This window comes from Sus scrofa, chromosome X (assembly GCF_054392235.1).
Source record: "Sus scrofa isolate SSC_HxYL_T2T_F1_AM1 chromosome X, Sscrofa_HxYL_maternal_Yorkshire_Landrace_v2.0, whole genome shotgun sequence".
NCBI classification, from domain to species: domain Eukaryota; kingdom Metazoa; phylum Chordata; class Mammalia; order Artiodactyla; family Suidae; genus Sus; species Sus scrofa.
The window spans coordinates 25,744,728-25,761,137 of record NC_139401.1 but is presented as its reverse complement, the minus strand read 5'-3'; the positions used below and the strand labels follow the sequence as shown (position 1 = coordinate 25,761,137).

Genomic DNA, 16,410 nt, shown 5'->3' with positions numbered 1-16,410 from the left:
ACATTAGGAGTGGTATACCTGTAAGAAATATACAGACAGGTCAGTCTTGCAGTGGCCTGAGGACACTTCCTTTAGTTTGGATAAATCAACATATTTGCAGAGGTTCTCAGAAGGGCCTCATCTCAGTCACATGAATTGTTGGTATTTATGGGATTAATATCATTCTTACAGGAAAGTTAACTATGAGTTGGATAGCCAGAAAGAAAATTGAGAAAAACGGAAGAGGAAATGAGAGAATTATAGTCACTGTCCCTGCCACAGAACCCTCCTTCTTTCCCTGATGTCCCACCTGTCTCTGCTGTCCTACTGGTCTTTATCTTTCCCTAACTCAAATCAATTTCTGGAGAGGAGGAGGCAGTGATCTTTTGGATGTACGGTTCCCTTTTTTAGTGATTTCCCTGCAGAGGAACTAAAGCATAACTTTGTTAACCACTAATGAAATGCATGCCCTGTTTGAGGACACAGGTTTATGTACCTCATGCCCTAGCCTGAGTCCACTTCATGTCTTAGCCCAGGTTCACCTGCAAAATTCCCATATCATCCACACACTAGGTAGATAGGAAGGCAGAAATGATAAAACATGATCATGGAATTAACTGAGAATGTGGATAAAAAACCATGTCCCTATATGAAGGCAAGAGAATGGAGAGTAATTACATTAGTCACTTGGAACAAAGCAAGCAAAAAAAGGTGTTAAACTGATACATGTCAACATGGGAGGGTTAGGCAAAAGATCTTATAATTTACATTTTTCTTGTTTCAGTATGAAAACAACCACCTCTTCTTATTCAGATCACCAGCAATGACAATGACAGCATTGAGGAGCTGCCCAGGCCTCCCAGGTAATCTGCTTGCCTTTCTAACAAGCTGATATGACTCATTTAAAGGCTTCTTTTTCCTGTATCCTAGATGTACTTTGTAGTATGTTTTCAGTTTATAGTCCCACACCTTGGGGATGTGCACTGGCTGCTTTGCAGAATTTTGTAACCAGCTAACTTGTTGAGTTTGATGAAACGAGCATATCAGGGTCCATAAAATTAACACTTCAAGGTGTATGGTGGCCAAAGGAACCACTGCCCATCTCCCTCCATAAGTATGGAAGAACCAAGGCATTAAAGACCCACCAGAAAGGTTTCTAATTGCTGCATTTGAAGCCTTTCTTCTAAAGGTGAGCTGAGAGAAGTTGCACAGATGTAACCAGAAAATGGTGAGTCCTCCCAGTTGATTTCAATTGGCTGTTTGCTAAGGCATTCTTAACATTTATTGGTTCAGGTACAAAGGCAGATCAAAATCGCTCTCTGGCCCTAAGCATCTTTGTCTGAACTCTATTGATGGCTATCCATTCTCAAGTCAGGCAGAAGGAGGTAGGATGGTAAGGATGGACTGTTACTTAAATCTTAGCAGCAGCTACCTCATTTTTTGACCATCAAAAGACCAAGAAGGAAAGACGAAATTAAAAATTATTGTGTTAGCTCCTCAGTTAGAACTATTTACAAAAGGAATAAACCCTGTTTTAGACAACCTATGAAAGGAGTAAAGAAGTGAGATTGTATATCATTCTTATAAGAAGCCAAGACATTAGAAGAGGAACTGTAAAGAGAAACTCCAAATGCAGAAGCTGCAGGAACCAGGGAATCAGGAAAGCCCAGGAAGACTGAAGCATAATTGGCAAATGGCTAAAAATGGACAGATGTTGGAATCTTGGGAGTGGGAGTTGGTGATACTGGTACTACTTATTCTGCCGTTTCCTCGGGGATTTTTTTGCTTTGCGTTTGGTGGTAGATAAATACGCATTGTTGCTATTTCAGGTCAGCCTTCTATTTGTCCCTTTTCATCCATCGTTCCCATAGAGATAGGTCCTATGACTAAGAAAAATCCTTTCTTACTTTCTCTTGCTCCTCCTGTAAACTCACTGAGGAGAAACCTGTCTTGAAAATGAAAGGTTACCATATTTTATACACTGGACAGAGTGTGTGTGGAGCACTGTAGGGGGAGAAAGGCACCTGATTTGGATCAGTGTGCCTTCTAAATGAAATGGGGTATGGCCTAAAGTGGCAGTGTCACACCATGCTGGAAAAGCACGTCAAGCTGAAACAAATGTATGCATCACTTTGGATCCTAGGGAATATTGATACTGGTTTAATTCAAAATATAGAACTGTTAAAAATAGCTCACCAAAGGAATATTCTTTGCTGAGAGCTTAATTAGAAGTAATAAAACTGGTTATAAAAGAATTAGAGAAAAAGAGAGATAATAAAAATGAAAACAGTACTTGCCCTGTGGTACTCCCATACTTACAGTAAGGAAAATAAATTTTATGAAGATGTTTGACCAGGTATCATTTTGTTTAAGATCTTAGAGAAGTAAGTAAATTTGTTGTTCCATAACCCCTATAGTCCCTAAGCCTCCAACTATTTTCACTTGTGACTTCGGTCCCATGATCCTCAGTGTTTTTTCTCTGTAGTTGATCTGTGTTCTGATGTTTTTGCCCCTCTTTCTGTTCCTCTAGCACACAAACCTTTATTCTTAATTGCGTTTGCTCACAAAAGGTTTGCGTCTTTTAGGCAAAGTATTCCACAAAGATTTTTAGGACACTCCTACTATTTTTTCTAGTCATTTTCTGGGAAAAAATGTAAATAAATTTGTGCCACCAGTAGAGGGGCAATCACGCAACATGTAGATGATTTTCTCCTAGTCTCAGAAACTAAAGAGAGTGGCAAAACTGATACTTCATTACAATTCCTCTCTCCATGGGGCCATAAGGCCTCACTAGGCAAAGTGCAATATTGTCAAAGAAGTAAAGTATTTAGGGTATCTGTTGTCAGCTGAAGGTGGCCAAGTGTTACAGTTGGAGGAGGCAGCCAATTTTGTGGGTAAAACTGCTGACTACAAAAAATATCTTAGATAATTTGGTAACTAGTAGCGTATTACAGAGAGTAGATTCTAGCTTTGTACAGAGCAGACATAACTTCTGGCAGGGCAATTTTATGATCATTCTCTAGATCCTTGGGTTTTGTTCCTAGAGTCTGAAGAGGCATTTGAATAATTGAAATTGGCTGCAGCTTCTTTGGAGAATCTAAATTTTGAAAAACCTGGCACAATTTGTCTGACATTTTTGTTCAAAACAAATTCGATAATGTTTACTGCTGGGTCATGTACTCGAGATAAAAGTGGCTGACTTAAGGCTTCCTATGCTTTGGTAACATGAAATCTTGGAGGCTCACTTTTTGTCTGGAGTTAGGTCTGCACAAGCAGATGAGTTAATACAGTTCCTAAAGCTGAATTTCTTAGTCCTGGACTTAAAGTGGATACATATACTACTAATAAATGTTTGGTTCTGTAACGCCATAGGGTAAGTTTGGGAAAATAAGGGATTTTTGACTTTGATGAGAACTAAAGTATCTCATGGGAAAGTGATAGCTGGAGTTCCCATTGTGGTTCAGTGGGTTAAGAACCAGACTAGGATGTGGATTCGATCCCTGACCTTGCTCAGTGATTAAGGATCTGGCGTTGCCGTAAGCTGTAGTGTAGATTGCAGATGTGGCTCAGATCTGGTGTTGCTTTGGCTGTGGTGTAGACCAGCAGCTGCAGCTCCAATTTAACCCCTAGCACAGGAACTTCCATATGGTGCAGGTGCAGCCCTAAAAAGAAAAAAGAGTGATAGCTGATTTGTTACAGACTCAAATATCAGTAATTCATGGTAGAACTCACACAAGGCAGAAGGATGAAGTTTTTAAAGGTAATGATTTTGTTGATAGAGCTATAAAATTTTCTCTTAAAATGTGGCAGACTCATTTATTTTTTCTTTTGTTGCTTGTGCTTTTCCTGTCATATCCAGGAAATCACTTCCAAGCCCAATGGCAAGGAGCTTTTTGCTGTTTGCTTCTAGGAATTTTATGGTTTTAAGTCTTAAATTTAAGTTTTTACTCCATTTCAAGTTCATTTTTGTGAGTAGTGTAAAATAGGAATCCAATCTCATTCTTGCATGTGGTTACCCAGTTTTCTCAACATGTTTTTTTTTTTTTCTTGGAGAGACATTCCTTTCTCCCACTGGGTATTCTTGGCAACCTTGTCAAATGTTAGTTGATCATATATGTTCTGGTTTATTTCTGGGCTCTTGATTCTGTTCCATTGGTCTATGTGTCACTTTTTATGGCAGTAGCATACTGTTTTGATTACTATAGCTTTGTATTATAGTGTAAAAGTCAGAAGTGTAATGCCTCTGGCTCTGTTCTTCTTCCTGAAGATTACTTTGGCTATTATGGTTCTTTTCTAATAGAATAGATGCAGCAATCCCATTTCTGGATATATACTGAAAAGAAATGAAAACAGGATATTGAAAATATGCCTGCACTCCCATGTTTATTGCAGCATTATTCACATTAATCAAGATATAAAAACAACCTAGGTGTCTATCATGGATGAGTGGATAACATAATAGTGCATATATATATATATATATAGTGGAATTTTATTTAGCCATGAGAATGAAGGATTTTTTTTTTTTTTTTTTTTTGTCTTTTTAGGGCCTCCGTGGCATATGGAGGTTCCCAGGCTAGGGGTTGAATCGGAGCTGTAGCTGCTGACCTATGCCACAAGCATAGCAACACCAGATCCAAGCCACAGCTGCAACCTACACCACAGCTCACAGCAACACTGGATCCTTAACCCACTGAGGGAGGCCGAGAGATCAAACCTGTGTCCTCATGGATACTAATCAGATTCGTTTCTACTGAGCCATGACAGGAACTCTGAGAATAAAGGAAATTCTATCATTTGCAACAACTTGGATGGATCTTGAGGACACCATGCTAAGTAAAATAAGTCAGGGAAAGATGAATACTGTATGATATCACTTATATGTGGAATCTAAAAAGGATAAACTCAGATGGATTCATACTGCCCATATGAAGCCAGCACTTCAGAAGTATTGGAACTATATTTCCCACACAGGTTTTGAAACTTCAGTTTTCCAGGATAACTGAAATTGATACTTAATTCAACTGAAATGGAGGCATTCTAGCCAACTTATTATTTTCACAGGCCACCTTGTTCTCCTGTTCACAGTAGTGCTTATTTCAAGTACTTTAAGAATCACAGTTTACTAGAAAAGAAATAGGTTATTTTTTCAAGTTTTGAAATGCACTGCTTGGACTGTTTAATGCTCGAATAGCAACAACAAAACTCGCAGAGGTATTTACTCCAAGATGTAATCACTAGTTCAAAATTACAGGACTGTTCATATTTAAAAGAATAGTTATGTGTTAGGACTATGACTATTCCTATGGATATAGAAAGATGGTATAAAAAAGCAAAGAATCTAGTTAATAGACAAAAGAATCTGCTATTTACAGATAGAGACTTCAGAGGACAGGTCTTGTGTTACTCCTTTAACTTTGGGATGCAAGTTGTCTCCAGTTCATGTATATATAAACACAGACCATTATTTGTGGTGGTTTAATTGGCTGCTATAATAATATAACTATTGATTTGGATCGATGCCCCCAAAAAAGCCCATAGCATGGGTTTGTCCACAAGGCTTAAAACAATTAGAGCCGTGGATATTAAAGAGTTCTCACTCTACCCTTCAATAGATGCCTCATAATAAGATCTTGATACTAGATAATGGCCAAATGTCTCTGTGTTTCACATCTGAGAAAAATTATTTGGGGAGATGAAGCAATTATTGAAGGGCCCTAAGTCATCATGTCTCAGGAGAAATTTATTGGACCTTGTAAGAAAAACTTAAAATTTTAGATTATCAGACTCTAGAGTTAAGCTATGCCTTAGGCTTGGATTGGGTAATATTTTATAAGGAACTGGTAAGTAATATTTAGCTAATCATTTGTAAGCTTGAGCAATAAAGCATTACACGGTTTGTAAAATTAATGTATGATAAAGGAGAATTTTTGCACATTGCTAATCAAGAATCTGCTTTAACCATTCACCATTAGTCGGATTTATTTATTTATTTATTTATTTATTTATTTATTTATTTTTGCTTTTTAGGGTTGCACCCATGACATATGGAGGTTCCCAGGCTAGGAGTTGAATCGGAGCTACACCACAGCCATAGCAATGCTCGCCAGATCCGAGCCATGTCTATGAACCACACAATAGCTCACAGAAACACCAGATCCTTAACCCACTGATTGAGGCCAGGAACTGAACCACAACCTCATGGTTCCTAGTTGGATTCTTTTCTGCTGTGCCACAATGGGAACTCCATTGGTCAGATATATTTAAAGGTTTCTCCCCCAAGGTAAATAATGTACTGAATTCTTCAATCCATCCTACTTTAATTCCATGATTGCATTGCTTTGTAATTTACCATAGACTTTCTGGTTATTTAGATGGCTGTAATTTGCCCAGAGAAAGGTAGAAATAGCAGGGGAAATAATTTTTATTTTTTTATTTTTTTTTATAATTTTTTTTATTTTCCCACTGTACAGCAAGGGGGTCAGGTTATCCTTACATGTATACATTACAATTACATTAGGGGAAATAATTTTTAAAACCATAGTGTTACTATTTTATAGCAACAAAGCGAGGGTATTATAAAGATAAATACAAATTAAAAATGAAAATATTTAATTCTTTTGGTATGCCCCAAAAGGGATGAGTCTTCTATTACCCCATTTTTTAGAACACTTACTTTAGAAAATTTGTAAATATAAAACCTTTCTCTTTTAAATATTCTTGCCAATTTTACAACCCAGGAATGTTTTCCTGTGGATGAAGGCTAAACATAGAGGGCCACTTCAATTACCAGGTGCATTTAGGAAGAACTATGTCTGACAAATGGTGACATCAAGTCCTCTTACTTGAGGACTAGCTGTCTTTTATCTTGAGAACATGGTTGTATGGGTTGTATTTACTTGGTTGTATCAAAGGGTGAGGTTTCTTATTGACTTTGCTATCTCTTTAGTTGCCTGTCTGTGATGCACATCATTTCCCAGTTTAATGCTTATTTAATAATAAAATTATTTTCTTTCCTATATGATAATATTGAATTTTACCTGAGCCCTGTGATTCTGGAAAACAGAGAAGGTTAAGAGACTCTTGTGCTTTGTGTTTCAACAGATAGCTTACCTCAAAGAAACATTCTTCCCTATACAATTTAGGTACAGTCATGGATGTTCTGCAGTTTACCACGACAAAGCCAGAGGCAGAGCCTCAAAAATACCACTTTTTGTCTCAAAAATGGTCAGGTTGAAACAAAATGCTTGTTAGCCAAACTTTGGTTAGGCTTCTTTTCTTCTTCTAGGCCCCTGAACTTTGGCCTGCTCTCATCAGAGCTAGCATATAACCCCTATTAAGAATAGACTGGCCTCAGGGTAACACTTCTCTGATTTAGTATTAAATCACACTACCCCCTTAATCCCATTTCCTCACACCCAGACTTTCTAGCATTGTTCATTCCTCTCTACAAAAGAAAAACCCTTCTTTATGTAATGCTTGAGATCTTTGTAGATCTTATGGCCACAGCTTTTCTCTATTGCAATAGTTCCCTTCCCTCTATTTCAAAAGTCCCTTTCTATCCTGGTATAACCCTTTTTCTAGAAAGATCTCTACTTACTAGTCTTGAATTTTTTTTCAGTTTTATACATAGCTTGTGGCAAGAAATTTTTGAGTCATCAGGATGGTTTTTTTTAAAATTATTTCCATAATACATACAATATAATGCATTCATGGGGGTGCTATCTCATCACCTTTGTCATAATACATTGGTTAGAAGCAAGTGACAGGACCTATCACGAGTACACAAAGGCATGATCTCCAGGTGTTGGGGAATCACCATGGCCCCATGAGTTTCTGTCTCTCACAGTTTACCCTCCAGGCCTCAATGTTTCGTGTCCCTACCTTATGCAGATCCATTCACCCTCTCCCAATGTCCTCAAAAGTCTTATCTCATTACAACGTCAACTTAAAATCCAAGTCTCATCATCTAAATCAGATCCAACTGCAGATGATGAGGTTCTTGGCATGGGGAGAGTTCATTAAACATACCAGTTGGGCACAATAAGTCTCTCTCTATGAACTTATAAAATAAACAAGTCATCTGTGCTAACACATCCGGTGTACAATGGTGAAATAGCAATAGAGTAACATCTGTAGACATTCTCCTTTAGAAACAAAGCAAAATGGGAAGGACAAGAGTCACTGAGCAGTAGCTGTTCTGAAATAACAATGGGCAAATATTTCAGTTCATTGATTAGATTTCAAAGCCTGGAAAAAATTCCTCTTGTTATCTCCTCCATTTGTGGGTTCTTGTTTCCACCAAATCATCCTTCCTTTTTTTTTTTTGGAAGATAGCATGTGTTTATAATTGAGAATATAGAACAATTACTTTGCAAATGGTGATTACATGCACTGAGACTAGTAAACAAATATCTTGCCTCTTCCAATGGAAAATTTCTTTGTAATTTGTCCAAGATTCTTTTAAAAGCCATTTTACATTTTAGGCTTTAGTGTCTCAACTCTGAGGCACACCATCTGAGGGTCTCCCATAGCCTTAACTCATCCACCATATAGCTAAGCTTAAAACTTCCTTTCCACTGAAAAACTGCAGTTTCCCAAATGGCCAAATGGATTTGCCTCAGGTCTTTTATACCTAACATCTCTCACTGAGGCTCCTACTCCTTCACTCCTTTTTAATTGGGCTGCCATGATATCTCATATCTCCTAATTTCTCCTATACATAAAATCCCTAATATCCCCAAGAATATCAGGGTGTCTTCCAAAGAGCACATGTTTAATTAATGTCTAGAAAATAAATGAGCCAATAAATACACTAACTTAAGTTTTAATTTCTCCTACATTCTTGGATAAGTTAAGCAAATTCACGTATGCATCTTTTAATTTTCCAAAATGATGGTCCAGATGTATTAAGAAGGCCATGAATTGACCATCTTTCACATTATCTACTTCTTAAACCAATTTTTTTTTTTTTTTTTGCTTTTTAGATCCACTCCTGTGGCACATGGAAGTTCCCAGGCTAGGGGTAGAATCCAAGTTGTAGCCACCAGCCTACACCACAGCCCATGACAACACTGGATCCTTAACCCACTGAGTGAGGCCAGGAATTGAACCTGCAACCTCATGGTTCATAGTTGGACTCGTTTCCGCTGTGCCATGATTGGAACTCCACACATTATCTACTTCTTAAGCCCAACAATTTTACTGCTGAGTTTTTTCATATTTCCAAAGAAACACCTACTCAATGCCTGGTCCATATCTTAAGATAAGGTGAACGATTTCCCAATTTGTATTACAAATTACATAGCTCCTACTTTTAAACCTGATACACAGTGATAGGTTTATAACCAAAGTTTTGATGAATAAACTTATATTCTGAAGCTTTTAAAATCTTTCTGTTAAAAGAGACATTTAGAACTTAACTACAAAGAATGAACTAAATTAAGAAAGAATAAAAAATTAGAAAAACAAAGAAGAAATGAAGGGAAGGAGGGAGGTAAGAAGGAAGGAAAGAGAGAAGGTAGGAAGGAGGGAAGGAAGGAAGGGAGGAAGGGAACTCTCCCAAGATACCACATAAAACAGAAAGACAAAATTATGTACATTATATTCCCTCCAGCCCAATACCAATTCTCCACTAGTTGGAACATTGACTGCTCTAACAACAAATTAAAGAAACCAGCTCAGACTCATCATAAGTAGGAGGAGATACTGGACATGGCCCTGGAATGTGTGCTGTCCGTAGCAGTAGTGCTAACCCTTGATACAACTTACTCAGGCTCTCTCTTCCTCATTTCTTTTTTTGTTTTTTGTTTTTCATTTTTTTTTTTTTTTTTTTTTTGCCTTTTCTAGGGCTGCTCCCGCGGCACATGGAAATTCCCAGGCTAGGGGTCTATTTGGAGCCGTAGCCACCAGCCTACGCCAGAGCCACAGCAACGCGGGATCCACGCTGCATCTGTGACCTACCCCACAGCTCATGGCAACGCCAGATCCCCAGCCCACTGAGCAAGGCCAGGGATCGAACCCACAACCTCATGGTTCCTAGTTGGATTCATTAACCACTGCGCCATGATGGTAACTCCTCTCTCTTCCTCATTTCTAAAAGCCTCCTCATATTGGTGTGGGAAGGAACTGTGGACAATGTAAGTGACCTTGCCCAGACCTCCAGGACATTCACCTTATTGGTTTCAATGTGGACTCTTGGATCCCATGGGAATTCATGAAGGATCACTGTTGGGCACCTGCTGGCACTCCAGTTACTTTTCCTGCACAAATCCTTGGTGATAAATGTCCTAGGTTTGCATAGATGAAGTGTCTCCTCTTAGCCTATACCCCCATTATATTCAAGAATTCCTAGATCTCCTTCTTAGTAGGGCAGTTGCCTTTCATGAATATATGCCAAGGAGAGTCATCAAAAGACTGGTCTTATTAGGCAACCCCTGCCATCATTCAAACTCCTACCATTAGTGGCATCCAGTTTGGTGACAAGGCCAAGGGAATACTTGGTAGATTCCACTTCCTTCAAGTTAAGGTGAAAGGCCAGCTCCATGTCTTCAAAGGCTTTCCAAAAGATCATTTTCTTTGTACTCTTTGCTGATCTTTTTCAGCATGTTTGCCTTCATAATGGGCATTCATTTTATAATTGAGCAAAAGAAACTGTACCAACAAAGTCACCTTCTTGGTTAAAATCTCTGCATGAGCTTTCATTCACACAGAAATAGCTACTAGCTATGTATATTTGTGAGTCTGAATATATATGAGTGTATATGTATATGTGTGTATATGTATATATGCACAGATACCCAGTCTCGAAAATTTCCTGAAAAAATACTATGTGTGATTTACTGTGATATTCACTCTTCTATTTCTAACCCATATAACTGTATTCTATTAAAATAATAATGAAGGAGTGCCCATCATGGCTCAGTGGTTAATGAACCCGACTAGTATCCATGAGTATGCGGGTTCTATTCTTGACCTTGCTCAGTGGGTTAGGGATCCAGCATTGCCGTGAACTGTGGTAGAGGTTGCAGACGCAGCTCGGATCTGGCATTGTTGTGGCTGTGGTGTAGGCCGGCACTACAGCTCTGATTCAACCCCTAGCCTGAGAACCTCCATCTGCTGTGGGTGTGGACCTAAAAAGACAGAAGACAAATTAATTAGTTAATTAAAATAATAATGAAGGCTGTACTCACCTCTAATTGTCCCAAGACACACTGGAAAGATATCAGGGCAGACAGAACTGTAAAATTTTTTTCTCCATTAGTCTTGTCATATGCCTTTTAATAGAATTTAATGTTACTGCAGTGTAGTTGATTAACAGTGTTGTGTTAATTTCTGCTGTACAGAAAAGTAATTCAGCCATACATATACATTTATCCATTCCCATATAAGTTAACACAGAACATTGAGTAGATTTCCCAGTGCTATACAGCAGAGGTCCCCAGTGACCATCCACTCTATATATTAAAAGTGTGCATTTGCCAATCCCAAATGCCCAGTCTATCCTCACCTCCACCACTACCTTTCCCCTTTGGTAGCCGTAAATTTGTTTTCAAAGTCTTTAGATCGGTTTTGTAAATAAGTTCATTTATGTCACTTTTTAGATTCTGCATATAAGTGATAGCGTATGGTATTTATCTTTCTCTGACTTACTTCACATGGTATGAGAATCTCTAGGTCCATTCATGTTGATGCACATGACATTATTTCATTCTTTTTATGGCTGAGTAATATTCCATTGTATATATGTACCACAGCTTCTTTATTCATTCACCTGTCAGTGGACATTTAGGTGGCTTCCATGTCTTGGCTCTTGTAAATAGTGCTGCAATGAGCATACAGGTGCATGTATTTTTTCAAATTATGGTTTTCTCTAGATATTATCATATGCTTTGTATTCCAGTCAATAGAACTAACTCAACTTCAGGGCACACAGCTTACGTCCACCATGAGGAGTTCTTAAATGTGCCTTTAATGTGTGAAAGAAACCATTTATAAATTAAAACTTTTTGCATTGCGAAATACTATATTAGGAGAAGGAAAATACAAACCACAGACTGGGGTAAAATATTTGCAAATCACTTAACTGATGAAAAACTTGTACCTTCTTCTTGCCCTCCCTCCCTGCACCAAAATGTTCTCTAAATGCAGCAGTTTGAAACAAATAATCCACTTAAAAAATGGGTAAATTCACTAAAGAGGTTATATGGATAGTAAATAAGCAGATTAAAAATATTCAACATCATTATCTATTAGAATACTGTAATTTTAAGCCTAGATAATTAAAAAAATTATTACTCAATGAATTTATTATATTTATAGTTGTACAATGATCATCACAATCCAATTTTATAGGATTTCCATCCCAAAACCCCAGCATATCCCACCATCCCCAAACTGTCTCCTTTGGAGACCATAAGGATTTCAAAGTCTGTGAGTCAGTATCTGCTCTGCAAAGAAGTTCAGTCTGTCCTTTTTTCAGATGCCACATGTCAGTGAAAGCATTTGATGTTGGTGTCTCATTGTCTGGCTGACTTCACTTAGCATGATAGTTTCTAGGTCCATCCATGTTGCTAAAATTGCCAGTATTTTGTTCCTTTTAATGGCTGAGTAATATTCCATTGTGTATATGGACTATATCTTCTTGATCCACTCCTCTGTCGATGGAAATTTAGGATGTTTCCATGTCTTGGCTATTGCAAACAGTGCTACAATGAACATCAGAGTACATGTGTCTTTGTGAATTGTGGTGTTCTCTGGATAGATGCCCAGGAGTGGGATTGCTGGATCAAATGGTAGTTCTATTTTTAGTTTTCTGAGGAATCCCTATACTGTTTTCCACAGTGGTTGCACCAATTGACAATCCCACCAACAGTGTACTAGGGTTCCTTTTTCTCCACCCCCTCTCCAGCATTTATTGTTTGTAGACTTTTGGATGATGGCCATTCTGGCTGGTGTAAGGTGGTACCACACCCAGTGGTTTTGATTGGCATTTCTCTAATAATGAGTGATGTTGAACATCTTTTCATGTGTTTCTTGAGCATCTGTATGTCTTCTTTGGAGAACTGTCTGTTTAGATCTTCTGCCCATTTTTTGATGGGTTGTTTGTTTTTTTGGTATTGAGCTGTAGGAGGTGTTTATAAATTTTAGAGATGAATCCCTTGTCAGTGGATTCACTTGCAAAGATTTTCTCCCATTCTGTGGGTTGTCTTTTCGTTTTGTTGAGGGTTTCCTTTGCTGTGCAGAAACTGTTCAGTTTAATTAGGTCCCATTTGTTTATTTTTGTTTTCACTGTCATTACTCTAAGAGGGGGATCTGAGAAGATGTTGCTGTCCTTTAACTCAGAGAGTGTTTGGCCTATGTTTTCCTCTATGAGTTTTATGGTGTCTGGTCTTATATCTAGGTCTTTAATCCATTTGGAGTTTATTTTTGTGTATGGTGTTAGGGAGTGTTCTCATTTCCTTCTTATCCATGTGGCTGTCCAGTTTTCCAGCACCACTTATTGAACAAGCTGTCCTTTCTCCATTGTATATTCTTGCCTCCTTTGTCACAGATTAGTTGGCTGTAGGTGTGTGGCTTTAATTCTGGGCTTTCTCTCCTGTTCCACTGATCTATATGTCTGTCTTTGTTCCAGTAGCATACAGTTTTGATGATGGTTGCTTTGTAGTGTAGTCTGAAGTCCGGGAGCCTGATGCCTCCAGCTCCATTTTTCTTTTCCAGGATGTCTTTGGCTCTTCTGGGTCTTTTGTGCTTCCAAACAAACTTTAAAAGAATTTGTTCCAGTTCTGTGAAAACTGTCCTTGGTAATTTGATAGGAATTGCATTGAATCTGTGGATTGCCTTAGGTAGTATAGTCATTTTGATAATATTAACTCTTCCAATCCACGAGCATGGTATGTCTTTCCATCTATTTGTGTCATCTTTGATTTCTTTCACCAGTGTCTTATAGTTTTCAGAGTACAGGTGTTTTGTCTCTTTAGGTAGGTTTACTCCTAGATATTTTGTTCTTTTGGATGTGATGGTAAATGGGATTGCTTCCCTAATTTCTCTTTCTCTTCTTTCATTGTTAGCATATAGAAATGCCCTTGATTTCTGTGTATTAATTTTGTATCCTGCGACTTTGCCAAATTCATGGATGAGCTCTAACAGTTTTCTGGTGGAGTCTTTAGGATTCTCTAGGTATAGTATCATGTCATCTGCAAATAGTGATAGTTTTACTTCTTTCTTTCCAATTTGGATTCCTTTTGTCTCTTTTACTTCTCTGATTGCTATGGCTAGGACTTCCAAAACTATGTTGAATAGTAGTGGTGAAAGTGGACATCCTTGTCTTGTCTCCGGTCTCAGTGGGAATTTTCTCAGCTTTTCACCATTGAGAATGATGTTGGCTGTGGGTTTGTCACATACGGCCTTTATTCTGTTGAGGTACGTTCCGGCTATGCCCACCTTCTGAAGGTTTTTATCAGAAATGGGTATTGGATTTTGTCAAAGGCTTTTTCTGCATCTATGGAGAGGATCATATGGTTTTTAATCTTCAGTTTGTTCATGTGGTGTACCACATTGATTGATTTGTGGATACTGAAGAATCCTTGCATCCCTGGGATAAATCCCACTTGATCATGATGTACAATCCTTTTAATGTATTGTTGGATTTGGTTTGCTAGTACCTGGTTGAGGAGTTTTGCATTGATGTTCTTTAGTGAAATTGGGCTGTAATTTTCTTTTTTTGTGGAATCTTTGTCTGGTTTTGGTATCAGGGTGATGGTGGCCTCATAGAATGAGTTTGGAAGTATCCCTTCCTCTGCAATTTTTTGAAATAGTTTCAGAAGGATAGGTGTTAGCTCTTCTCTAAATTTTTGATAGAATTTGCCTGTGAAGCCATCTGGTCCTGGACTTTTGTTTTTAAATCACAGTTTCAATTTCAGTTCTTGTGATTGGTGTGTTCATCTTTTCTCTTTCATCTTGGTTTAATCTTGGAAGATTGTACCTTTCTAAGAATTTGTCCATTTCTTCTAGGTTTTCCATTTTATTGGCATATAGTTGCATATAGTAGTCTCTTATGATCCTTTGTATTTCTGTGGTGTCCATTGTTACTTCTTTTTTATTTCTAATTTTATTGATTTGAGTCCTCTCTCTTTTTTTCCTGAGAAGTCTGGCTAAGGCTTTATCAATTTTGTTGAACTTTTCAAAGAACCAGCTTTTCGTTTCATTGATCTTTTCTATGGTTTTCTTTGTTTCTATTTCATTGATTTCTGCTCTGATCTTTATGATTTCTTTCCTTCTACTAACTTTAGGTCTTTTCTGTTCTCCTGTCTTGAGCTGCTTTAGATGTAAGGTTAGCTTGCTTATTTGAGCTTTTTCTTGTTTCCTGAAGTGGGCATGTATTGCTATGAACTTTCCTCTTAGAACGGCTTTTGCTGCTTCCCATAGGTTTTGGAGTGTCGTATCTTTGTTGTCATTTGCATCTAGGTATTTTTTAATTTCTCCTTTGATTTCTTCAGTGAGCCATTGGTTGTTTAGTAGCATGTTGTTTAGTCTCCACATGTTTGTTTTTTTTTGCAGTTTTTTTTCTCATTGTTGATATTCCAGTCTTATAGCATTGTGGTCGGAAAAGATGCTTGATATGATTTCAATTTTCTTAAAGTTACCAGGGGTTGGATTTGTAGCCCAGGATGTGATCAGTCTTAGAGAATGTTCCATGTGCACTTGAGAAGAATGTGTATTCTGTTGCTTTTGGATGGAATGTCCTATAAATATCTGTTAAGTCCATCTGGTCTAATGCTTCATTCAGGGCCTGTGTTTCCTTATTGATTTTGTGTCTGGATGACCTGTCCATTGCTGTAAGTGGGGTGTTAATGTCCTCCACTATGATTGTGTTATTGTTGATTTATTCTCTTAAGGTTGTTAGCAGTTGCCTTATATATTGTGGTGAACCTATGTTGGGTGGTGCGTAGATATTTGAAATTGTTACATCTTCTTCTTGGACTGATCCTTTGATCATTATGTAGTGACCTTCCTTGTCCCTGAAAATATTCTTCATTTTAAAGTCTATTTTGTCTGATATGAGTATTGCTACTCCAGCTTTCTTTTGATCCCCATTTGCATGAAAGATATTCTTCCATCCTCTCACTTTCAATTTGTATGTGTCCCTAGAAGTGAAGTGGGTCTCTTGAAGAAAACATATATGTGGGCTTTGTTTTTGTATCCATTCAGCCAGTCTATGTCCTTTGGTTGGGGCGTTTAGTCCACTAACATTTAAGGTAATTATTGATCTGTATGTTCTTATTGCCGTTTTATTAATTGCTTTGGATTGGTTTTTGTTACTCTTTTTTCTTTCCTTCTTCTCTTGTTCTCTCCTCTTCTGGTTTGATGACAATCTTTAGTGTGGTATTTGAGTTGATTTTTCCTAATTGTTTGTGTACCAATTGTAGATTT

At 37.8% G+C, this 16,410-nt stretch overlaps 1 protein-coding gene across 24 annotated transcripts in view; it reads left to right on the top strand.

The window, feature by feature from the left end:
- Nucleotides 1–16,410, top strand: part of LOC110257722 (uncharacterized) — a 476,707-nt gene that overhangs the window by 106,121 nt on the left and 354,176 nt on the right. For 14 of the 24 annotated variants that reach the window (XR_002340713.2, XR_014835848.1, XR_014835846.1 and 11 more), the window contains one exon: nucleotides 764–2,245. Coding sequence is in view for 2 of the 24 variants with exons in the window: in XM_085008769.1 (XP_084864895.1) it covers nucleotides 803–842 (40 nt within the window). In the remaining 22 variants the exon portion in view is untranslated. Of the gene's footprint in view, nucleotides 1–763; nucleotides 3,572–4,579; nucleotides 5,298–16,410 lie in introns of those variants that run through there. The other 10 variants (XR_014835843.1, XR_014835842.1, XR_014835841.1 and 7 more) reach the window with 3 other exon arrangements.